The 26,515-nt window shown below is 35.9% G+C and overlaps 1 protein-coding gene and 1 long non-coding RNA gene across 7 annotated transcripts in view; one reads left to right on the top strand and one right to left on the bottom strand.

Moving 5' to 3' along the window:
- Nucleotides 1-634: 634 nt before the first annotated feature.
- On the bottom strand, nucleotides 635-1,274 carry LOC147760308 (uncharacterized). The gene is made up of 2 exons (XR_015335688.1): nucleotides 1,130-1,274; nucleotides 635-1,032 (listed from the first exon to the last, which is right to left on the bottom strand). It is a non-coding gene; the product is annotated as an uncharacterized LOC147760308 (long non-coding RNA).
- A 45-nt stretch (nucleotides 1,275-1,319) lies between these two features.
- Nucleotides 1,320-26,515, top strand: part of LOC106159363 (tumor protein D54) — a 31,053-nt gene continuing 5,857 nt past the window's right edge. The window contains exons 1-7 of one of the 6 annotated variants that reach the window (XM_087019155.1): nucleotides 1,320-1,511; nucleotides 16,366-16,490; nucleotides 16,790-16,938; nucleotides 17,733-17,792; nucleotides 19,617-19,676; nucleotides 21,838-21,927; nucleotides 22,207-22,267. In XM_087019155.1, the coding sequence (XP_086875281.1) occupies nucleotides 1,475-1,511; nucleotides 16,366-16,490; nucleotides 16,790-16,938; nucleotides 17,733-17,792; nucleotides 19,617-19,676; nucleotides 21,838-21,927; nucleotides 22,207-22,267 (582 nt within the window). In that variant the 5' untranslated portion in view covers nucleotides 1,320-1,474. Of the gene's footprint in view, nucleotides 1,512-8,403; nucleotides 9,655-13,469; nucleotides 13,610-16,365; nucleotides 16,491-16,789; nucleotides 16,939-17,732; nucleotides 17,793-19,616; nucleotides 19,677-21,837; nucleotides 21,928-22,206; nucleotides 22,268-26,515 lie in introns of those variants that run through there. The other 5 variants (XM_087019151.1, XM_013535632.2, XM_087019153.1 and 2 more) reach the window with 5 other exon arrangements.

The following is a 26,515-nucleotide window of genomic DNA, read 5'->3' as shown; positions in this document are numbered from 1 at the left end:
ATCCCAATATTACGTCACACGATGAAGTTGGAGCTGTGTTTCAAGCATAATTCTAGATATTTTGAAGATGCATTAAATGAATAGATATGACAGGAATAAAAAAGCTAAGACCTTTATTTTAAGAGAAAATCTCTAACCTACATTGCCCTCTTAACCTATGGGACTTTACAGGGAAATCTCAACGTGTGTTTTATGTAATCTCATTTAAGGTAGATCGGTCGTTACATGTTCCAGCGTTCGATTTTTTTTAAAAATTTTGTTTGAAGAGACACCCAAGTACATTAAAAAAAAAAAAAAAAGGGGGGGGGGGGGTCACCGACCAAATAAGAACACAGGGCCCAAATATGTTACACCCTGCGTGACGCACTAGTACCCATTCAAATCAATGGGAAAATGTTTTTTTTTTTTTCACTAAAACGTTTTTTTAAAATGAATTTCTAACGTTTAAATTTTGAATTTTTATTTTTGGTTTGTGTGGAGAGCCACCCAAGTACATTAAGAACTTTCATTACGTTTAACAGTTGGAGTATACTAGCTATTTTCAGATTTGTCATACATGTACTGATGCGAAGGTGCAGGCCATTTAAAACTTTACAACAGATTTATTGAAGAGAGTAACAAGGGAAATACGTCAAACATGTGAAAATAGTTTATTGTCGTTGTTTTTTATTATGTAATGAATATAACATGAATGTGACATCGTTAACACTGTGATGTCAAGTAAAATGAAGCGTCTGATACAAAGTACCAAACGCGGCATTCACGTACTTGCATACGATGCGTACACTGTTTATTTTCTTTACATAATGCAATTCCAATACCGCTGCATAACCTTTCACTAAAATCAATGTTCACGTGTCCGAGGTACTTAAATAATTCAGGAAAATCGACAGGTTTTTCGGTCAACCTTATTGGAAAATCTCAAAGTCTTGTGTCACGCTTTGCCTTTATGAAGATTATGGTTGGGAACAAGCGGTACTATTCAACGGTATAAGAACCATGAGGAAAATCTGTCCTTAATCTGTGGATTTTCTGAAAGAAAAATAAATAAAGATCTGTGCAATTTAATACATTTATTGAAAAATCTGACAAATAGACTGTGCTTGATCAATATCAAAAAAGTACTCACGTTTGTTTCCCTTCCCATCGCCATCTTGACGTTTTTAGTATCGTAGAATCTCGCCTTATAGAGAAGTGAAATGTTAATCTCAATTTGGATTCATTTCTACTATCTTCAATATACTACCATCTCCAATGTCAAAATTAATTCCTATTTGCGAATTCTAAACCAGGCTTTACACATATCTAAGTGTTTTAAAGAAAATCAAAATTAGTAAAGGTGTATTTTGCTTCCGGTTTTGAGGCTATATTTGGTGACATCACCACGTTGGAAAGTGAATTTCGAGGGTGACCAGACAAAATCCTTTGAAGAAAACTTGTACTGCGCTCTCAACTTAGAACCTTGACAGTCGCAATGGACTCCAAAACTACCGGAGAAGAAGTCAACCAAGGTAAAAAAGCGTACAATTATGCAGTTTTAATAATTTCATCACTTCAAAATTGTAATGTTATGCTTCTAAACAACGTCTTTACATTTCACTTCAGTCCCGAGTTGGGCCTGCTTAATATTGACAAGCCCGAGAAACAGACCGTGGAATATTGATGTGGCTTTCCCCACCTACATTCACTTTATTTCAGTGTCAACTCTGTTATAAGGATGTTCTGTCTATTGTTATTGCGGTTTATATTTCTTTGGCAGCTGTGAGGTATTAGGTATACTGCTGCATGACTTTTAATTCAGTGACTCACAGCCCTTGTGTGCACACATTATAATTTACACAGTCATGGATGCTCTGTAGAAATGTCATTTTCATTCCTTCTCTGTCATGATTTTCGTATTGTCATAAGCATCCAGTTTTATGTGCTGTATATACCAGTAGCAGATGGAAACTACAACCCTGAGAAGCCCCAGTTTTCACCTTAATGAAGGTTCTGGCATTGTTTCGGTAGCCTTGACCCAGGTTGACCTTGTGCATATGTCAGCAAAGATGCAAATAAACAAAGTTGAGCTGCTGCACCACCTAAACTTAAAGAACTGAGATGTTTTAGTTTTGTTGGGTTAAGTGCCATGCAGGGATTTCTTTGGAGTTGACGACAATTTTCCACACTTTTCAATTGTTAATGAATTTGTTCTGACATTCAAAGTTTGTCAACTATTTTTGTGTTTTTTGTAATAATCTCCTTGGAAATAATTACAGATGGTAGCCATCTATGAAGGTTCAGTGATGGCAGACTTCAGAATAATTGTGAAAAATGCCGACCTGATGGTAAAAAGTAATTCATTGCAGCCACTGTGTTGATTACAATATATATTGTGAAATTTTAAATCTCATGAAGAGTTGTTATCCTTGTAATGCATTCTATGCAGCATGAATAGAAATATTTTCAATTTTCGCAGGTCATCTGGGACGTGTCTCAAAAGTTAACACTGGGCCCCTAGACGTGATAAAGATCTAGATTGCCAGTTCAGATTTTTAAAACTTGATATATGATTCATGTTTCTGTTGCCCAATACTTGATAAAGATCTAGAAAAAAAATCACATTGTGAAAATTGATGATGAAAGAAAGATGTTTTATTGCCGGTAAGTGAATGCACTTTATTCAACCCAAGTTTCTTTCTTTCTTTTTTTCACCAACATTTCTGATTTCAACTGGTTTTGTTGGTTGACACCTAAGTTATATATAGACACTTATAATTTCAACACCAGATGCCTGTGGAAATATACTCGGACTGTACAAATAATTCTTTTCACAATTTTAGCATTGTAGTGATAGAACTTGGGTCAGCATATGCTGTTCACAAATCACTCTGGTGAACTTTTGAGTGAGATAGGAGGTGTTATCTCAAGTCAGTGCCCTTGTCTATGGATGCCTGCTTGGATAATATATTATTTACTCTGTGAATTTTATTGGGCGCAGCACGGTCAGAAATAGCCATGTTTGTGTACCTAATGAATGTGCTTATTTGTTCAGCCGTATAAAGATATCTGTTAAGTCAATGCAGATGCAAGTGTATGACCCACAGCTAATGCGATAATACCCTCTCAGAATTGGAGCAGAAAATCAATGAGCTAGGAGAGAAAAGCAACAGATGGATAATAGCATCAAGTTGTTCATTTTCGCAGCATCTATACAATAGTAATTGTTGCTGACCGAACAAGCTTTGGTTCATAGTGTTATTAGGTTAATCTATTTTGTTAATGCTAATAGGCAGGAACAGATACTCTTGTCAGAATCTTTTTATGATGGCCACAGAAATGTTTTAATGTCAGTCCCGTAATCAGATTTTCGTAACTATCAGCAGATTTTGGACTCTTTGTAAGCCAAAAATATCACTTTTGAGAGCGATGGACCCCATGCCATATTTTCAGACTTTTTCACTAAATGGCACTGATGTCACTAGATGTCATTTGTGTTGCTAATGGGCTAGAATGTTGTTGTTGTTGTTGTTGCTTTATTCATGGCATATGATTTATGATTCAGTGGTAAAACATAGACACAAACACAAATGATGGCGGTACTCATGTTATGAAAATTACTTAATATGAGTCCATTTATAATTTATAGTTTTTGATCTTTAAACTTGTCAATTTCTACACTTACACAGTCAGTGATCAAAGGCTTTGCTTAGGTATAGAAAATATAGGTTAGTAAAAGGTATAGTTAGTATAGAAATTGAAAATTTTAAACATGTAAAATAGTCAAAAGACTACACAAATGAATTTCCAGCAAAACATAATATATCATTATGTATATATCTATTTTTTAGGTATTAGGTTAAGTTTTCAATGGGGTGGCTATCAAGATAGAATGCTTTTGATATATAGCCTGTACCTGAAGCAAATTGATCTTAGTACAGTCTACTTGGGAGACCAGGGCTACCAGGATCCATCTGTCTTCTAACCCAGAGCAGGAACAGTAGCTGGTAGCTGAACAAATGTATGATGCACAATATTAATAATTAATAAATGTCCTTCATAATTAATTACTTTCAACCTAGGGCCAGACTTTGAAGAGAAGTACACTTTTTACATGAAGAACAGAAATAAATTGAAATTTGAACTATATTCCAACAGTTACTACAGTACTATTAAGTAGGGGTGATATATCAGATGAGTAAAATGATAATTAATCATCAGCTATGTTCATCTCTGTCCCAATATCGGTTTTTGTCTTGCATCCGTTCTAATTGGCTAATTTGTGTCACATCCTTTCTAATTTGTAAATTTGTGTCACATGTTCTAATTGGATAAATTTGTGAAACATCTGTTCTAATTGGCTAATTTGTATCACATGGATGTAACAAGTGCCAATCAGTGGTCTACAATAGTATCGGTACCTAATGCTTAATAAGGCACTGACTTGGCACTTCAGCAATGGCGCCCTTGTTATGAACTGGTCACAGCAACTATAATGTCCATTTTCATGTCCATAATGTCCACTATGATGTGGAAATATTTCACGATGATGACCCTGCACTGGCAGCAAAGCTTGGCAGTAAAAAGCAAGGTCATTGCTCTAAAGAGAAATGTGTTTGTTTGGACTTGTCAGCCACATCATGCAAAATGAAAAAGAATTTTTTTTTATACTAGTGAAACACATTTGAAAATGATCCACATTTTCTCTGTCATATGTCCTGCAAAGCTACTAGTACTTAATTTTTCTTTCCCAGTGCAGACCTTACAAATGATAAAACCACTCAGAGAATTGGAACTAAACCAATTGATTGGATGTGGCAACAGAACATCCAATCAAAGAACAAGGATGGGTCGAGCAATGACCGATGTATAGGAAACATTGCTTTTTTATCTGGCAGAACGTTAGACTCTTTGTGATTATCCTGGATAGGCTTCTAGTACCTTAAACTGAAAAAGACTATAATTTGAATATTCTGCTGAACTTTGAAATATCCCGCAACAGTCATGACTTATACAGCGCACTGGTCATAAGCTTTAGGCCATTAAGTTGACATATAGTGCCATTACTGGCAGATTTAAGACTTGGAATTGAATTACCACAGCAAACTGTGTTTTGATGATTCTAAATATCACATACACTCACTGCGAATTGGTCTTCATATTGCAATTTGTCAGATCTTGAATTTAAGATACAATAAGATCAATTCTGGCGTATGCCGAGATTGAATGGTGCACATTACGCAAATGATTTAAAGCCAGTGTTTGCCTTTCAATGCCATTAACTAAACTAGACAACATATTTACTAGGAAGAAGATAAAGGGACTTGTCCTTCACTTATGATATTTCTCCAATTATCAGCAGATTTCTGACTTTTTGGGAGCCAAAAGATTGTTTTGAGATCGATGCAGAGGGCTCCCTGAACCTCATGTCATATTTTTGGACTTTTTCACAAAACGGTAGTCTCACCCCTGGTCCTTGCTTGGTACAGAAATCTTTAATTATGCAGTCTGTGTGTTTTCCTGCTCGATACTAATTTGATCACTCTCATTAGGTCAGTCTGGATATACTCGTCATGATTGCTTTTATATTGTTTTGAGCAGCTGCTTTAGAGGATGTCAACTCATCAAAGTGTACATTGAAAGATAGATAGGCATAAAATATATTGAAAATTTAATTTTTGATGTCCTTTTAGGAATAACACAACTAAAGAAGTGAAAGCAACCTGCTACAGTAATAAAACTGCTTGTTACTAATTTGGTTCTCTCATTAGGTCAGTCTGGATAAACTTTTCATGATTGTTTCTGTATTATATTGAGCAGCTGCTTTTGAGGATGTCTGCTGATTATACATTACTAGTAAAATATAGATTGAAAGATGAGGAGGGAGGATTGATATCAAAATTTTAAGCTTGGACTTCCTTTCAAGTATAACACAGCTAGAGAAGTATAAAAAACATGCTATTACAGTAAAAGAAGTAAAGATTTCAGTTCAGAGGGACGTTTCCTATGTAAACAAGTGTTTCTGGTCTTTTTCACTGGTTGATACAATTTTTTTCCTTCCATGCTTGTGCTAATGTTTGACCTCTTTTTCTCTTCTCACCCAAAACAATTATTCAGGCACCTTCTCAGATTCACACTCAAGTTTATCAGCCAACAGAGAGTGCACTTAAAAAAAAAAAAAAAAAAAAAAAAAACTAATAGCAAAAAACTAATAGCTACTCAAGAGTATTACAAGGTACTTGGCATTATCTGCTTTGGATACATGTTAGGGTGCATTCAGAACAATTTGATCCCCTGACTAACTGATCTGTGGATCAAATATGGCCGACCCACTTGAAAACTTGCCACACAATCCCCTAATAGACACTGAATAGTTTCCCCTAGGGATTACCAGGTATAATCCTTCCAGTGGGTCGGCCATATTTTATCCGCAGATCTGTTAGTTAGTGGATCAACTCTGGCTGTGAATATGGCTTCAGAATTTAGTCTGGTACTGTTTCCAAGTACATAAAACCCAGGGATCTCTTCACTCTCTGATATCACAGTGGCGTCTAAAATACCAGACAAAATTAAAGTATAGGCCCCTATAGGAATGTACTCAGTATCAGATGTCTTATCTCATGTTATTACCCACCCTTACCTGCCCCTCAAACAGCGGATAAGCAGCAGAGGAGGATAATTAGGGGTTGAATATAATCTAGGGCATCTTAAGTAAGTCCGAGGCCATGCTTTACTTGCCTTACATAACATGGACATGGATGTGTGCTACTGAGCAATACCTTGATGTAAAGCTACCCCCACTGACAAATAAAAATATGTCTGGGAGAGAGTGCATATCTGTTGACTATCTCACTTCCCACAGGGTACAATACAATAGTTTTGCAAAAGGCCAGTATTGTATGTTGTCCAATTATATGAAATATTGTATAAATTTTATTTTATCACATGGTAGACCAGTATGCACTTTTAAATTATTGAAGTGCACTATTGTCACTTTATCTTGAAGTGAGCATAAAAATAATAATAATAATAATAGTGACAAGTTAACAGCAAACTTGCGTAAGCATTTTGACTGATGCTGATATGACTTAGTTTTCATTAACAATCACAAGTCTGGATCTATGATTTAAAATTTAAATTTGTTAAAGTGCCTAGCCTATACTGGTGGACTTTGCAAAATATGGTAACGCACTAAAAATGAAACTGGAGGTACCAGGAGATTTCTCTTGCACATTGTCATTTGACTCTACCGGTTACTGGTCAGGTCTTCTTGTGAAATTTTAGTACTATATATTGTAATTTAATCTTTTTCAGTAAAATCTCAAAGTTTGAAATGATGCTTGTCTTGTAGTGCTGCCCCCTGTGGCATGACAGACACACTAAAAAATAAAACTGGTGTTAGCAAGAGATTTCTATCTTGGAGAGTATAAGTGTCATTGTATTTACCAAATAGTTAATCTGTTAACATGCGTCCTGATGCCAGTACACAGGTACCTGAAGAGACTGAGTCACAGATGTCTTATCAGCCAGACCAGTGGTGCGACTCTGGGGGTGAAAAGTCTGTTACTTGATCTCTGGGTGTCTTTAATGTGCCTTGTATGTTTTGTTAGTGGTAAATAGATTTAAAGAAGATTTGGATCACAGTAGGCTACACATTTATTTATTTATTTATTTATTTATTTATTTATTTATTTATTTACAATTAACCATCTGTTACATTTACTAGTACTAGTAAGTGATTAAGTGTAATGGTAATGCTTTGTGTCCATGATATATTCATATTTCCGACCATCCTTAGGTAAAATTGACCTTTATTGACGTAAGTAGTTTGAATATATTTGGCTTGAGATGACAACGTTCAGTCAGAACAAGTGTTATTTAATAATTGACTCAGCAGTAGGTTGACACAGGTGACACATAGACAAATCTAAACTAGTCTATGTGACCCATTCCGCAGGAAATCTTAAGACCCAAATTTGGCTAAAATTTAAGACCAAATTTAAGTCCACTTTGATACAAGTTAAGCCATAAATAGGCCATTTAAATGAAATATTGCACCTGTTTTATAACAAAGAAAGAAATGGCTTTTGGTTAGGACTACTAGGTATTTAATTCTAGTTGACTAATGTCACCAAATATTTGACATCCACTGTAACTTAGATTAGGACTGAACTTTCACCTTGCTCTACTAACTGTGCCACATCACAACTTGTAGCATCTAGGACACAGACTGAGATGACTTAATCTGAGATGATAATTACTGATTTCATCTTATCTGATGCTATTTAGATGTTGGATACAGTTAAAAATGAGGATTGGCCATTATTTCATACAATGAAGTCAAAGGTGAAACGGGTGCATGAACAACTTTTTATGTGACACTTAATCTGGGACTATTGACACGCAAGTTAAGCTTATGGTTAGCAGTCTTTGCGACACACTGAGAGGTGAGAGAAAAATTTGGAACCAGAGGAAGAGGAGTTACTAAAAAGAAGAATTTTCCAGCTGGAGCAATATTATTTTCTCCACAACGCTGGAGCGTCACCTGCTTCTTAAAGAGTATCATCACTGTAATCATACTGATATGGAATATTTGGAAGCCTAATTTTTTAGCTTGCATATTGTGATAAAAGCGGTTTGTTACATGTAAAATTATACTTATTATATCAGTCCAAGATTGAGGACATCGTCCCCTCCCCCTCTGCTCACTGTTTATTGTGTTGTCACTGGAGGAGGTGAGGAACAGATAAAAGCTGGATTAAAGTGTCCACAAGGTCAAAGGTCACCACTAAGAGGCTGAGGTCAGAGGTCACCTCTAAGCCGCCAGACGTCCCGTGATCTAGGAGAGAGGTGTGAAGATGTGAAGTGATTTAGGATTCGAGTTTAGGACGTAAAAGTGATTTACAACTTCTGGAGGATTGGACAAAAGATTTGTTTTTCATTGAAGTATTTTTAATGCTCTAAAGGAAGGTTTGGGGTAATTCTAAGGCACCATTTAAATAGATTGTTGTTTGACTGAGAGTGGGGGAGGTTTGAGAGGCGGGTGTCACTCAGGACAAGACAAGATTAAACAGAAACGTGGTTTGACCAAACTCCTCCTCGTCATGTGACACTGACAATCTGATAATCCTCAGAGGTCACAATGAATAACAATTTAACATGATTTTATGCAGATTGCAGTCCTTTAGGTAACTGTTAGATCTTAAAGATAACTGTTACAAACAAGTTATTTCATCATCTTTATCAGGCCTAACTGACCATCCCAAATTGTCCCAACAGAGTCTTATTTTTGTGTTTTTTGGATGCATTGTCATCATTGGAATAAAAACGCCCTATTTATTTGACAAGTACTGTTAAGGGAGACTATTGGCTGTCTTTAACAGCCTGTTTTGGATTGTACAATGCAGAAGATTTTCAATCGCAACAACTCCAAAGAAAGTTCAAAACCGAAGGGTGTACGAACGAGGAAGATACCTGCAAAAGAGGCTGAGGAGGAAGAATACAATTTGGAGTATCAGCCAACCATCACAAGTCCCAATAATTACCACTCTTTTCTCAAACTTGTTCATACCTCGGGGAGTTTCAGTGACGACGAAATAAACACCGATAAAACTGTGGAAGAATCAGAGGACGTAGAGGATGCCATGAACAAAATGGCGGATCAGAAGAAGCAAGGTAGGGCAATTCAATTGGAGGGCGAAAGTATCCTTCTATGGAAATTCTCTCATTGACGCCTCTGTCAATTATCACATTCAGAACAAGTTGACTAAAATTTGGATTAACAGATCCTCTGATCAAATATGGCCGCCCCACTTGAAAGCTTTGCTGCATAATCCCATAACAGACACGGAATAGTTTCCCCGCAGGGATTACATGACAAGCATTCAGGTTTGTTGGCCATATTTGATCCCTGGACCTGTAAGTCCGCTGTGGTGAATCCAACCATAGGCATTGTGTTACTAAGCAGTCTGAACTGTCATCTCGTGTGGGAGCATTAGGTGTGAAACAGTAAATAAAAATCTGTCTTCGACATCTGTTTGGGGGGAAAACCCCAGGCATGGTGCCGTACGTGCCATCCCCTCCTATCATCCACTCCCCATAAAATATCCCTTAGCCACGCCCCTTTATCAGTGGTGCCCTGGGCATTGTACCCTTGAGCTATAGGCACATGAGGCACTTTGGTAATTACTCAATTAACTCAGTGGGGATAAATTGTGAATTTTACAGATACCGTAGTTTTCAGTCATAATTTCTAAAAGTTTGACAAGCTTACTGAGTGGTAGTTACAAAATTAAAAAGCAGGCTACTCTGTAGTTCTATCAGTGTAGTACAAGCACCACAAATGGGATATTGAAATATGATATTTGTGATTATAAAATTACTAGTATGTATCTGAAAGTTTGATCTTTTTTGCCTATGGAAAAGATCAAGTTATTGCTGTAAATGACAGTTTTGAGCAATTGAGCACAAATGATCTAGCTATTACCAAAAAGAGTAACTTAACAGGCGACTCGTGCCTGGCACGGCCAGTTGATAAATCTTTAACCGCAGGAAGTGAGCTTGTGGTAGACTTGCGCAAGAGAGTTGTGCCCTTTTTGTGTAGTAACAAGTTTAGTCGGACTCTTAAACTGGACAACTTCATTTCATTGTGAAGCTTGATGTGAAAGTGGACATTATGGTGTTTGGACAGATATGTAGGTATATTTAGACTGAATAGACTTTTGCCAAAATTTTAGTAAAATGACTATGGCTGAAGGGAAATTAAGGTTTAAAAAACTATAAGGTAGTGCACTGATAGTTGAAAAATTATGTACACTTGCTGGGGGGTGAATTTGAAATAATTGCTGACCTTTTTGGTATGATTGGCAAAATTTCATCACAGTTGCTGGTCTGTTATGGCTGTTGCTTGGTGTAGGGCAGGGAGTTGGATAGTTTAGCCATGATTGTATTACGCACAAAAATTAACAAAAACTCTGTTGCGCCCCCTTTTGAGCAGAGCCAGGGGTTCATTGATATACCAATGGTACCCTTTATATACCATTGAGTAGAGTATCGTTAACTTTTCATTTAGACACTATATACATGTGTATACCATAACGTTATTTACTTTTTGTTGTTGCCATGGTTACCAGTCTTGTCTCATTTTAATCACAAGGCTATCTTTGAAATAGAACTACATGCATTCCCATTGTGTGTCTTATCAGTAAATTGTCTGGCGATGTTCCCTCAACTAGATGGCATTGACCTGACGCCCAGATACATATTTCCCTGCTGCTTATTGATCTCAAGCTACGGAAATTTCTCAATTAATTTGACACAAAACAAATTGGCATTTTTTCTCCAAAAATTTTTTATATTAAGGAAAACTTTAAAATGTTACTTTGTAGGTTTGAAAATTGAGTTGGCTTTTTAGTCAGAGGCTCCAGTTTTGACAGTGCCTCGAAAGGATATATTTATCTTGTAAAAGAAAAGATTGGAAAAAGTGGTGTGTGTGAAAAAATCATGACAAGTAGTTATCATGATAGTTACTCTTTGTTGGACACGAAATTCTTGCAAGCTTGTTGCTTTGATTATTATTTAAAGCTCAATATAGCATAACAATTATTTGACCTGATGCTGAAGGTGATTATGCTTTGTTTCATTTCATAGGGTTTTATTTTTCTCAATGATAATTTATCTAAAACATGAGATATGCAAATTTAAAGCAACATTTTAAGCCCCCTCTCTTTTATTATCATTATAATATAAATTGCAGACATCGTACATACATGTATATATATTGAGTCGGCTGTAATGAGAAAAGAAGTTGTCGGACTTCCTTTGGGTTTGACATCATGTAGACTGTTCATCACATGACTGCTCAGAATGCTTAATGAACCGATTCCTGTCATCTTTGAGACTAGTTAGACTAATGTTGGCTATTGAAGTCTGCAGCTCAGTGGGGTCTCTCTGTAAGCCATTGTGGTGACCAGTATATATTTGTTCAACATTGTGACAGTACATATATATATATATATATATATATATATATATATATATATATATATAATATTTATTTGAGCTCTAAATGCATTCACAGCAGCATTTTAAGGCTTATCTACTTTCGCAGATATACATGTTTGTAATATTACATTTATAAATTTATCCAAAAAAAAAAAAAGTAAAATTAAACAATATTAATCTGCACATGGCTCATGAAAACCACTTTCATTGGCATATAGTTATATGTGCACATTTGGCCAATGACAGCGATATATGATTGAAACGGGTCAGCAATACTGCAGAATATTGAGCAGCAGGACGTCAATAATTTAAGGGCAAAGAAGGTACTGTAAATTCTTCATAGGAAAGCTGTATTACAACATTTTCCATGGTGGTATTCTATTGTACCCTTTAGGCTTCCAATATGCTTCATTTTTAAGAAAAAATATGCAAAACCAAAATTGAATAAGCTAATATTTTTTTGAGTCGTGACAGTGCATAAAGTAAATGCTATCTGAACCAGTGGGAGTAACGTATGCATAATGGCAATACAGCATTATTATTCACAAGCAGTGGATATTCCAGACCGTGTAGCGGATGGAGTAATCAGTAATCGGATTTAGATAGTAGAGCCGACTGATAGCCTGGCGCAGAGCAGTGGTCTTCTGTTTCACTTGACATTTAGCTGTATTGTTGCCTTAGCCAGATCAGGACGAAGGAGGAGAGATATCTTTGTGTTTTGTGTGTTGTAAATTTCAAGAAAGATGGATTAAGAAGCTGGGGTGTTTGGTTTGGTTTTGTGAGGGTGATTTAATACCTGTGGTAGGTCATTATTACATGGTTAACCGCAGGACAGAATTAGGTCCAGCTTAGGAGACTGACTATATCAGCAACATTTGCCTCTATGCTCGAGGGATTTTCTGTATCTTTTTATCCAGGGGATTCTGCTTGAGGGAATTTCTGTTTGATTGTGGAGATTTGATCTGACGTGATCTGCCTGAAAGGCGTTTTGTTGCGTTCGTTTGTAGGATTATACCGTGAAAAGTGAAGTCTCTGGGAGGTTGAGGTCTCTGTATTCTGCGTACCATCAGATGCTGAGCTGTAGGATCAAATCACTAGTACCAGGCAGGGTTTTTTAATCTGGAATAGTCAAATAATACTGATATATAGTGACTGGAGCATTCATGGTGTCATTCTAATATTTTTTAAAGCTTAATTATTATTTTTTTGCTTTTTGACCCAAGTTATTACCTTGCTCTTACCCAGACAACAGTATATGAGAGGAAACTGTAAAGCTTCGAGGTTGAAAACAAATTTATTCTGAACTGTTCTTTGGAGCTTGAATATCTGTCGTGAACTTGGAGGAGATTCCATGAAGTATATTCCCTGGGCCAGTGAAGAGGGCTCTGTGTTAACAATTAGAAAGCTTTTGGGGTTGAAAATGAATATTCCACTCTTTTATTGGAGCAAATATCTACTGTGAGTTTTGACAGAGTTGAAGAAAAAATTTCAATTCGAGCATCTTTACTGGGACTTGATATCAAGAGTGAACTTGGAGAAATATCGTGGATTCTGTCCATAATGGAGAGTGTTGATCTTGGACATCCCATTGGGGTTGAAGCAGGAGGGACGAGTTACGCTGAGATAGGTGAGAGGGATAAGTCTTGTTAATTACTTGGCAGAAATTTCAGTGTTCAGAATGGAGAAAAGGTTTTTATCTGTTCTTGTTTCTCTCTCTCTCTCTCTCTCTCTCTCTCTCTCTCTTTCACATCCTTGGACCTTGCTTTCCATGCCCAATGTTGTGAGTGGCAAAAAAAAAAAAAAAAAAGTGGTTCTACATCCTGAATTTTAATTTTACTTCATAAATTAATCTCTACAATTTGTTTAAGAGACACTCATAACTACAGTGTGTGATGTAGGAAAAAAAAAACTTTGTAGTCACGTCATCCTCTTTCACAGTGATGGATTGGAAGTAGAAAAGGGCTCTTAACCGCTGTCTGGATTCAAAGTTCATCTCACTTGGTCTGTGGTTTCATTTCCTGTGGAATATAAGCGTAGTAGCTGTTTTTTGTTTATTGAATTTCACAAGGCGATGCCTTCAAAATGGAGATAAAATTTTTATCATTAGCTAAGACTTTATATTCATATTTCAAATTTTTGTTCATTTTGTGATCTAAGGGTTGATAATGGATAAAGTAATGGGGCAATGGAGTCACTTCCTACGTAATGCACTGCGATTCGCGAGCTGCCAATTATGTTGGATTATGCAAAGCTTATAGCTTAATTCTGTAGATCATAAAAGGTGGGGATTATTTCCCGCCATAGAAAACTTATCGTAAAACCGAATGGTGGAGCTTGCTAAGTTTTCTGCCCCACTGTGATAACAGTATTATAAAAGATCCACGACTTTTGTGAAATATGTTATGTTTTATATAAGCATGCTGTAATAGGACTACCATGACGGAGAAATGAAGCAAACTTTGGCAATTACTTAAACTTTTTAATGGGGGAAAAATTGTAAATTTTACAGATGCTGTATTTTTGAAGTCATTGTAAATGTTTTAAAATGAGACAAGGTTACATGGTCATGTGGTCACATCTTACCCTATTAGGAGCAGTATAACAGCACTCTCACGGAAATCCTAGTCAACTAAGTCGTGGAATTGACTTAAGTTGTTTTTTTTTCATGAAACTAGAGCCAGTGCATTTCTCACCCCAGAAACACTTAAATACCCCACCCACCCAACAGGTCCTGGCCCCCGTTTCACAAAAAAACTTAAGTCGGTTTCCCTGACTTAGGGCTTGGTTACCAACGTAATTAAGTCGTTACGTCACTAAGTTCCGTTTCACAAAGAATCTAAAAGGTCGCTTACGTCGTTTTTTTCTTAGCTGTAAGTCGACGATGCCAAGCCTCCTCGGGAGGAGACTTAAGTCGGCAAGCTCAACTAAAACTCGGTAAATGAGAGCATAAACAACAAAAATTTGGAAACAACATACCTCCTTTAAGATATTGTGTTATAATATCCTTGAATAGCACTGGCATTTATGGAATATTAAAATAAAAAATAAAATTCCACTTTACCCAGCCGATCGCGTGTTTGTTTATGTTTTTGACCGCTAGAGGTCCCTCAGTAGTGTTCCACGACAAGCTAATGTTTAACTGTTACTTTGAAGTTGTATTGAAGTTAAACTTATCAATAAAGTTCAAAAACAAACTTTGTTTGTGTTTTGGCTGACTTTTATTGTTGATAAACGATCGTTCTCGGCCGAAAGAGGCCATGAAACGTCATGTCTTGTGAAACTTTTGCAATTTTACACCTCCTTTTCTTGAAGAGTTTCTCGTGCGCGTCGACTACGGTAAGCACGCCAAGCTAAGACGTTAGATTCTTTGTGAAACACTCCTAGTCGACTTCAGCTAAGTCGACCTAGCTAGGCCACCCAGCTCGAGTAAGACGTCTACGGATTTAAGATTCTTTGTGAAACGGGGGCCTGAGGTAATTTGAAGCCTGTGAATGGCTCTGAGTCAAAAAAAAAAAAATTAATAATAATAAAAAATAACATTCTTTTTTTTCCCATTTAGAGAATAATGCTCAGTGTCTGGAGTCTCTGGGGAGAAATGACTGAACCAGCATGACATAACGTTATTGATTTTGTTCCAGCTGATGACTTTATCATGGCTACTCTGAGCCATTGTAATACTCTGAGTGACAAATCTGGAAATAGTTTCGCCTACGGGAACATAATTGATTTCTTTATTTTATATAGGTCAGCACTTCCTGGAAATTGATTTCTTTTTTCAGGTCAGTATTTCCAGGAGATTGTGGAGGTGATTTTAGAAATTATCAGTGTGGTATTAGGCTCAGGTTGAAGTATAGTATAAGACCACCTTGCCATAGTTAACAAATACTTGATATCAGATTTTTATAGCTTTTCTCGATGATTGCTTGTATGTTTGATTCCAGTGGGTGGCCCTAGACTCCATTTTGATCTCAAAAATCTTTTGCTTGATTCCATGTAGAGACAGAGAAGGAAAGCAAATTCAAGTTTCCTAAAAATTATTATTTTGATTTTTTGGTAGTATGTCTGTTATTATTATTATCATCATAGCTCAAGCACTGGGAGGTTTTAATGAAGTGTAATCAAAGAGTCACTGAAATGTTCACCATTATATTCATAATGTTATTTATGCCTAGCTGTAACATTGAGCCGTGCTGACCTCTGACATCACATCCTGTTTCATCAGTAACATTGCAGCTGATCGAAAAATTGTATTATCGTAAGAGGAAAGTGACTAGTCTGAGCTGTGAATAGTTGTTTTAATGAAAAAAACCTCAGTAAATTATTGTCATGTGTCCATGGCAACAATAAAATTATGCTAAATATGGTATTAAAATTTTACCTTAGACGACCACTTCTACGACACTGCCGAACTTGCCACCCCAGATAGCGGTATCGCAGACACATCGCCGACTAAAGATCCTGCGGAAGTAGAGAAAGAGAAGGAAGAATGGAGGGTAGAGCTGGCAAAGGTATATGTGATTAAACTTTGGGAGAATTAATGTTGCTTTTTCTTGTGTCTTGTAATTTCTTTTTTCTAGTCATTCAATTTTTTAATGACTTGAAAGTTCTTAGTGTCATTTTAATTTTTGCATGTATTCGAAAAAATATTTTTTTTCTTAGTTTAAATCATGATTTGGTGATCAGGTATAGTGCATTTTTTTATTTCCAAAATCAAAATAAATAATGTAAAAACCTTTTTGTATTTGAATGATGATTCCATGTTCCTTAAAGTTAAGGATTTTAAATTATCTCTTTCATCTTTTTCTAGACAGAGGAAGAGATTCAGACATTGAGATCAGTCCTCGGTGCGAAGGTCCGCCATGCTAACGAGCTGAAGAAGAAACTTGGAATCACGACGCTGCAGGAGTTCAAACAAGATGTCTCCAGCACGCTGACCAGCATTCGGGAGTCTGACGCGTAAGTGGCCATTGTAAAGTAACATTGGATTGGGAAAAAAAAAAGGAATTGAAATATAAGGCATTTTTGAAATCGAAGGTATTTTTAAATTTATTGTGAAGTTCTTTCAGATTTTGAAGGGTTTAATGAACAGTGTTGCTTAAATGTATAGAGAAGATTAATAGAAGATCTGTTGGAATATTTTTTTTATTCACTGGTTGTGTTTTTTTTTTCTTTGAGCTTGGCTCGCTTTTTATGTGAAGTCAATTATCTGATAAATCAGTCCAACTGATTGCTTGATGCTCTTAATCATTACGATTTTAATTGGTTTTAATGTGAATTATGTCTTGTTTCTACTTCTTAAAAAGGCTTCATTCTTTCTTTGCTCTATTCTGCTTGATAGAAATGTGTCTGGTGCATGAGAGAATGCATGCTATCATGAGGCTCGCTTTACTACTGGAGAATGTTCAGAATTACTGAATATTGGATAAAGTTTGAATGTGGAAAAAAATAGAATAATCAAAAGACTATAATATTTCTTTCACACTTCATTGAGCAGAGCATTATTGAAACTGTATGGAAAAGGCCCTCGTTGTCCTTCAACTGGTTTTCTCACCAAAAAGAGATGCCTTTTATGAACATTGAAGTATGGGTGCAGTCCTGTCTTGATTTGAAGCCACCTGGTGGGCACCTGACAGGGGTGAGATTCAGGTGGCCACTGAGATGGCGCCAAAGCCATGATGAGACCAATTAGTGAGTGACTTCTTGTGGTCTCGGGCGCTAATAACTTCTTTCTCTGATGATCCATAAAACAGGTACAAAAAGACGTCCGAGAAAGTGCACCAACTCGAAGACAAGATCACCCACTCTGAGACGTGAGTACTCCTGCATGCGCGTACGTGTGCATGAAGACTCTGTGCACGACAAGCTGATGTTAGAGCATGCTCCTTGCATGCATGATAGGAGACTGTCTAAAATTAGGGCACGTGCAGGAAGAAGTCGTTACTCCTAGTAGTATTTAATATATATATCTGGCTCACAGCACGTAAGAATTAACCAGAATAATGATTTCGGATTTTCTTCTCCAATGCATAGCTACTCACACACACTAAACACTAAATATTATATTTATTCAATGATACATTGGTAGCACGATGCATTGCTTTTAGGCCTGTGATTTTAAAACATGAACTAACTGCAAGAAACTTTCAGTGCTTTAAATAAAACTCATTTTGCCAAGTTTTATTTTTGCCCAGTCAAAGCTCTTTCAGTGTTCTACTTCCAATGCATATATAAAGTTTTGAATACAAAAATATTTGTAGAAAATATTGACTTTTAACACAAATAAAAATTTAAATACCAGAAGTGTCTCCAGAAAATACCAAGGCCTTGATTCTTAACTTTTGGCCTGCAATTTTTCAAGAAAGAATAGAATAATATTCATGCTTTACAAAGTGATTTATGACCAAGTTTCAGTGTGTAGAAATTTGTCATGTGATCAGTTGTTGTTTTAGGTAATAATGCACTAAGTCGGTTTAAATAGATGGTTCTAAGATTGTGCTGTCATCTTATAGTGTAACCAAAAAATGAATATGTAAAAAGTCGGACACATGAAGTAAAAATCTTCAATTTGCATACAGGCAGTTTAGGTGCTATTCTTAGTAAGGACACCCATTGGAGTTGAAATAAGTTAAATTTGGTATCTTCTTATATTATAAAAAATTATTTAAGTTGGATTTCAAACACTTGATTACAGTCCCCTCAATGAACAGTCTTCAAACCCCTCTGATTCATTGGGCTAAAGGCTTCACATAGGGTCCGAGTAGGGTAAAGATTTGGACTCAAAGTTAAAGTCATATTTTGGGCCTCAAGTTTTTTGTGAAATGGGTCCCAGCACCTAAATTTGTAGAGAAATATTGGGTACATAATTTACAGAGTTTTGGCCTCTTGTCTTGATTTTTATTTCAAATTTTGTTATCATGTTTATTTTTGTCTCTGCTTATCTCTATCTATTCAGAATAATTTGTTATAAAAATTAAGTTCAATGTTGTATAGCCAAATGAGGTTTTCAGGTGGTTTTTGGGCGATCATGTTGTTTCAGCTGGCATGAAATATTGCTTCTTAGGTGGAATATTAGGATCAGCTAATTACTAGTAACTGTCAGAATGTATGTTACAGTACTAGTATTAAGTATCAGTGTATATATGCATGCAGATCTGTGTATATCTTGCACAGTGTCAGGCCTCCGTGGATTATGTCTTAATTTTTTTCGTAGCAGCCTTTAGTTTCCCTTATCTTTTCTGTTGTTCTCAGTACGGAAAACATTTCATTTTATAGTGATATGCTATACTTGCATGCTTTAGCCCCTTTGTAACAATTGGGGTTTAGTTAACATTGGGGTCATAGTCTTTATCACCACTATTTCTTTTATTATTGGCACGTGATGCTTTGCATGTGAACTCTTCATCCCACCCACTGCCACCAATGTCACACAATGTACATTGGTGGTAAATGCTCCAGACTTTCACTAACGTGACACAGTTTTCATATTATTCTGTGTCATGTCCGTCCCGCCTCTGCCACTAATGTTACAAAGAGTGAGCATTGAGTGGTTTTTCTCTTTTTTATTTTCCAATTTGGGCATTTTTAATGAAACGCAAATTAATGTGTGGGGTCCCTCTCCTATTCTTTTTACGCAGGTACAAAAAGACAAATGAGAAATTGCACCAATGGGAAGATAAGATCACGTCGTCGGGAGCGTGAGTACTTTGCCTGCCAATTAACCGTTTCTAGTTTGTTTTTTTTTTCTTTTTGACAATTTTTTAATGAAAAGTTTCACAAAATCTTATATTAACAATTTGTTGAATATAATATTTAGCAGCTTCCACTAAAATTTGTTCCAATTTTGAAATAACTGTTATGGTGTTTGACAATTGATGCTATGTTGCAAAAGTGTTTTAGAATGCACTTAGTGTTTTGCTTTGCTTTTAAAATCAGGTTTGAATTGGTTAAAAAAAGTGAAAAAAATTTTTGCAAATGTCTTAAGCATCTGATCAATATAAATACAATATGCCATGCACATTTTGGTCTTTGTTCACCAAGATTTAGCCCAGTTTGTGGAAAAGAATATTGAGGATACCCCCCCCCCCCCTTTAAAAATCCATATTGCATTGCACTTTTTTGTGCTCTATTAATATTTCAGTTTAAAGTTAAAGACACACCCACTGTTTTGATGTATGTTAATGTATGCTTCTTGACAGTTTTCCTGATATAGTCTTGCATTTTCTTAATACACACACAGACATGCATAAAGCTAATATAAATTTATGGTGTAGATAATTTTAATAATTTCAACACTGGAATTTGACGGAAATGTTGACCTTGGTCTGGTAACTAATTTTATTTTTAATAAGACATTAAAACTGTAGTGACTGCTCGTAAGCAGTCTTATATAGACTGTTGCCACATGAGGTATAAAAGGGGGGGGGGGCATTAATTGTGACTTATTCAGATTATTTTATTTTGATTTTAAATGATTGACTAGTGATGAAGAGGTCAATTAGCTGTGGTTTGGGTCTGATATGCTTGTAAAATGCACTGCTCGCACTCTGGTAATGTGACTTTGCTCTATGAAATGTGTTTGAAGTGCCATATGGAGAATTATTTATGTGCTAAGTGGCCATATGGAGAGGTATTAATGTGTGCTAAGTGGCCACATGGGGAATGATCAATGTGTTATAAGTGGCCTTCTTACGGATTAAGCTTTTCATGTTGCATTCCTATTGCGGTAGATGGGAAAAACTGATTGTGTTAGTTGTGACGGTGCACTCTCAGCTGCCACAATGAGCTAAACTAAGAACCACCAGTGAGGTTGTTTATGATTGTGATGAAATCCTCCTCTGATATTGGCCTGATGCCAAATTACAGCAAAACTGTGGCCAGGCCAATGAATTTTTTTGTGAATTTTTTTCGTCACTTGGTGCCTTTTTATTCTGTTTGTCAGTCCAGAAGAACCCATGTATTTATTATTGTCCAAAAGTTTTGATGATTTGATGATAATTTGATTACTCGAGAAACAAAACATGGTGGTTACTATATAAATTATCTTAAATGATGCGTCTTAAAATTATACATTTTAATTGAAGTGGACAGAGGTTGCAAACTTATTCCAGATAAAACCCTCTTTGGAAAGAACTTTTAGTGATATTTTCTCCCCTCGATTTGTTGCCAATACCCACGCTATTTACCATCACAATAACAATACTTGGTGCATGTTTGTACACACTGACCTTATAAGATTGCATCTTCGCTTTCATAATGTTTTGCAAATAAGAGCACTCCATCTTTGTAGCACATACTAACATATTTCAAGGGTTGAGGTTATTCATAAGATCTTAATCTCATGGTCAGATTATTTATTATCCTACTACTTACGTAACTCTTCATACCCCAAGGGGCATTTGGTGGCAAGATCTTGATCTCATCTTCATATTATTTATTATCATATTACTTACTTAACTCTTCATCCCACAAGGGACATTTGGTGGCAATTTATTATCGTGCTTATGTATGCAAAAACAAAATGTATCATTAAACTCCTTTTGTATGAAAAGTTTTTTATATATTTATGTGTGCTTATTTAAATTCAGAGTTTTTCTTTGATATGTCTGTTGTGTCTAATATTTAATCTAGCTTGAGAAATGCAGCAATTTGAAACATCAACATATTTACATGACTTACATGACATTACATGAAAAACAATCGCTTTTGAATTTTTTTGTCTGCTTGTTTAAGAAAATATACACAGGAACAGTCGAAAATATTTTCAGGTGTTGATAATACATTTAGCGAGTAACATGAAATGCATGAAGGATATAAAAATCATTATCACTACTCGCTCTGTTCTTGTTAACTTTCCAGCTACCAGAAGACGAATGAAGCTTTCAAGAATGTTGGTACCAAAGCCAGTCAGGCCGCCAATGCTGCAGGAAAGAAACTGTCAGACCTAAGGTACGGATTTCCTTAACTGACCTCATGGAGCTTTCTTGGTAATAGTGTCAAAATTTAAACACTTGAAACTTATTATGTTGTGGATGTTTGGCAAAAGATGGTGATTTTCTCAGATATTCTGTTTACTTAGATTTAACTTTCGTATGTGATCAGTTTACTATTGTTGTTAGTGTGTGTGTGTGTGTGTGTGTGTGTGTGTGTGTGTGTGTGTGAGAGAGAGAGACAGAGAGAGAGAGGAGGAGAAAACCTTCCTTAATGTGGTTAGCAATCTTTTTCCAGGAATTCCCAGACCTTCAAGTCAATAGAAGAGAAAGTGGGCTCTGCTTACAGTAATGTCAAGGTTAGTTGTATGGTAACATCATTTAATATGGAATGTGACAATTGATTGCATCCTGGAAAAAGTTTAGAAAACCTTGTTTATTCCAGCTGGGGCTTTTTTCACAAAAAGTTTGAAGTCAGTTTTTCAGTCAAATTTTTTGCTACAAAGTTTATTTGTCTTTGAAATAACCACCTGTTGCAAATTTCCACAAGGTTTTTATCTCATTGGTGACAGTTACAGTAGCCCGTACAGGTATCTCAGAAACATTTATTGGGTGCGGGCCAATCATTATTTTAAAGATCCTTTAGACAACAAATATCACAGAGTTGACTTTGCCTAAACGATTGTTTATTTATAGCTCTCTAAAAGCTTTCCCCAAGAACATTTGACTTTTTATGAAATAAGCCCATAAGTTAACTTGTCTGGTGCCATGTGTTACCGCTAACGTGTGCAAGAGTTGTTTTATTTTGAAATAAAGTTTTCTGTTAATGGAAACCAGGATTATATTACGGTAATTACTTTTAATTTCAAACGTGCCACTCATTCCAAAATTTTACCTCTTCAACATTCCTTGTTTTTTTTTTTACTTATAAAGCAAAGAAAACCATGCGCACACTTTTTAGCCAGAGACTTAATAACTTTTCAGAAATATTCAATCGCCAGCTTTGAGTATTACAGAAAAAAAATAAGAGCTTTTCAGGAAAAAATAGGAATTCAGTTTGTTTGAATTGTATAAGTAGTTACTGTAAAAGAGTTAAGTAGTCGATTTTCCATGAGGCAGTGACTCTGGTGTATGTGACATACACATGTATGAAATGTGTGGATGCCATGTGCTCTTGCTGACTCATGGTGTATCTGACTTTGAAAATGGCAAATGTCAAGAACAAAAGACCTAGGCATGACATATCCAGCATTCATGTAAAATACACCACGACAGGATGATTTTTTTTTTTTTTTTTTTTTTTGACATTTGCCATTATATATGTATATGGTCAAAATTAAAGTCCACTTGATAAAAAAATTCATGTGTCTTTGGCGAGCATGCCCATTAATATTGCTGTATTTCCTGCCCAGCGCTCGCAATCTTTAGGATCAATTTTTTGGTCCAAACACATGGTGAGTGGGTGTTACAGTAAGGACTCGATCTTTTCAATCGGCAAAAAATTATCAGACTTTCAGACACGTAATTTTCTAAGCACAAAAATTCTGTATAGCATTTATGGTGCTTTCACTACATCGAATAAAACTGAAGAGTAGCCAGGTCTTTAATTTTGCTGGTACCACTCAAAAGGAATGTCCTTATTTTGAGAAATTTTGACTTAAAAAATAAAGTATCTGTAAAATTCACAATGTCTCCCATTGAAAAGATTGAGTTATTACAATACCTTTTGTAGCCGTCGTCAATTTTGTTCAGTTTTTGTATGTGCTGTGCATTCTAAATTTTTTATTTAAAATTTGTTATTTTAAATATTATTATTACTGTAGTTATTATTGTACCACCAGCGTAGGCGCTGGCGGTACACATGGTTTTAGTCCCGACCCGCATGTTCCGCCGGCTCCGCCGGCTCCTCTGGCTCCGCCGCCATCTCACCGTTACCGCTTCTCCTCCTAGACGGTAAGTGCCTCTGTACCCACCTCTTGGATTTAGGTCACCTATAATCTCAACTCGTTCCACGTAAAATTTGGGCTTTGTCGGAATTGGGGTCTAGGTGTGGCACTCATTGCAATGCACCCTTGTCCAAAAATGGCAAAATTAAATGCTAATTATTTACCCTTCGGAAGGAATTATGGGAAAAATTTCTACAGACGGCTTTCCAAAAGTCATATGTGTAGATTTCAAATATGCCCTTGGATTTGACCTTTGACCTTTATTTCAAGGTCAAACGGGCCAAAATTTTCAAAAAAACAAAATTTTTGCCAAAAAAAAAAATATTTGCGCTGTTATTCAGACACTACACAGACTTAACCAATAATATTATTGGAAAGTGTTACCCTTCGGGTCATCTTTCATCTCAGTGAATTTGGGGTCAATCGGTGCATTTTCACGGGAGTAGCGGCCAAAAGATACCGAAACTGAAAACTGTCTCTAATTCAGGAACCGTTAATGCTAGAGACCCATTCTTTTTTGCATTTTGTAGAGCATGTAAAGCCCAACACTGGAAGTGGTTTCCGTTTTTTTGTATTCCATACGGTTTTCGAGTTACGCTGTATCAAAAAGTACATATTGGTGGTGAAAGCAAAATGTGCAGTACGGTAATGGATAATAAATTTTGAACCCCGGGAAAATAAAACATAAGGCTTGGCAAGGCAGACAATTTCTGGTCAAAAATGACATTATTTCATGAACATCTGGAACATTTGAACATCTGGATCTTCTGAGCACCTCCCATTTCAAGAATTTCAACCAAAATGACCTTTTCTTTATTTTAATTAATTTTTTCTGTAGGAAATTTATGGCACATTATTGTAACTCCAAAATTATAACATTTAGTTCCTTATATCTCCAAAACTGGCAGAGATAGGTCCATAGTTAATATTGAACTTGAATAGGAAGTCACATACTGGCAACGTAAGTGTGACCTTGAAATTGACCTTTGACCTACTTTTCATCATGAATTGAATTTTGCAAATTTTTGTACCCTTTTATCTCCAAAACTGGCAGAGATAGGTCCATAGTTACTATTGAAGTTGAACAGGAAGTCATATACTGGCAACGTAAGTGTGACCTTGAAATTGACTTTTGACCTACTTAACACCATAAACTGAACTTTGCAACTTTTTAATGTTTTTTTTTTTTTCAAAACTGGCAGAGATACGCCCATAGTTCCTATTGAATTTGAATAGAAAGTCATTAGAGCCAATTTACTGTGACCTTAAAATTGACCTTTGACCTACTTTTAACCATGAACTGAACTTTGCAAATTTTGTTCCCTTTTATCTCCAAAACTAGCAGAGATAGGTCCATAGTTACTATTGAAGTTGAACAGGAAGTCATAAACTTGAAATCTTACTCTGACCTTGAAATTGACCTTTGACCTACTTAACACCATAAACTGAACTTGGCAATATTTAATGCTTTTTTTTTTCAAAACTGGCAGAGATACGCCCATAGTTACTATTGAATTTGAATAGAAAGTCATTAGAGCCAATTTACTGTGACCTTAAAATTGACCTTTGACCTACTTTTAACCATGAACTGAACTTGGCAAATTTTGTTCCCTTTTATCTCCAAAACTAGCAGAGATACGCCCATAGTTACTGTTGAACTTGAATAGGAAGTCATATACTGGCAACGTAAGTGTGACCTTGAAATTGACCTTTGACCTACTTTTCATCATGAATTGAACTTTGCAAATTTTTGTACCCTTTTATCTCCAAAACTGGCAGAGATAGGTCCATAGTTACTATTGAAGTTGAACAGGAAGTCATATACTGGCAACGTAAGTGTGACCTTGAAATTGACTTTTGACCTACTTAACACCATAAACTGAACTTTGCAACTTTTTAATGTTTTTTTTTTTTTTCAAAACTTGCAGAGATACGCCCATAGTTCCTATTGAATTTGAATAGAAAGTCATTAGAGCCAATTTACTGTGACCTTAAAATTGACCTTTGACCTACTTTTAACCATGAACTGAACTTTGCAAATTTTGTTCCCTTTTATCTCCAAAACTAGCAGAGATAGGTCCATAGTTACTATTGAAGTTGAACAGGAAGTCATAAACTTGAAATCTTACTCTGACCTTGAAATTGACCTTTGACCTACTTAACACCATAAACTGAACTTGGCAATTTTTAATGCTTTTTTTTTCAAAACTGGCAGAGATACGCCCATAGTTACTATTGAATTTGAATAGAAAGTCATAAGAGCCAATTTACTGTGACCTTAAAATTGACCTTTGACCTACTTTTAACCATGAACTGAACTTGGCAAATTTTGTTCCCTTTTATCTCCAAAACTAGCAGAGATACGCCCATAGTTACTGTTGAATTTGAATAGGAAGTCATATACTGGCAACGTAAGTGTGACCTTGAAATTGACCTTTGACCTACTTTTTATCATGAATTGAACTTTACAAATTTTGGTTCCCTTTTATCTCCAAAACTGGCAGAGATAGGTCCATAGTTACTGTTGAACTTGAATAGGAAGTTATATATACTGGAAATTTACTGTGACCTTGAAATTGACCTTTGACCTACCTTACGATGAACTGAACTTTGATTGTACCATTTTAGTTATATATATATATTTTTTGCATATTTTGAGAA

This window comes from Lingula anatina, chromosome 8, assembly GCF_051362555.1.
Source record: "Lingula anatina isolate TDL-2025a chromosome 8, LinAna3.0, whole genome shotgun sequence".
Classification (NCBI taxonomy): Eukaryota; Metazoa; Brachiopoda; class Lingulata; order Lingulida; family Lingulidae; genus Lingula; species Lingula anatina.
This window is presented reverse-complemented; position numbering and strand designations above follow the sequence as displayed.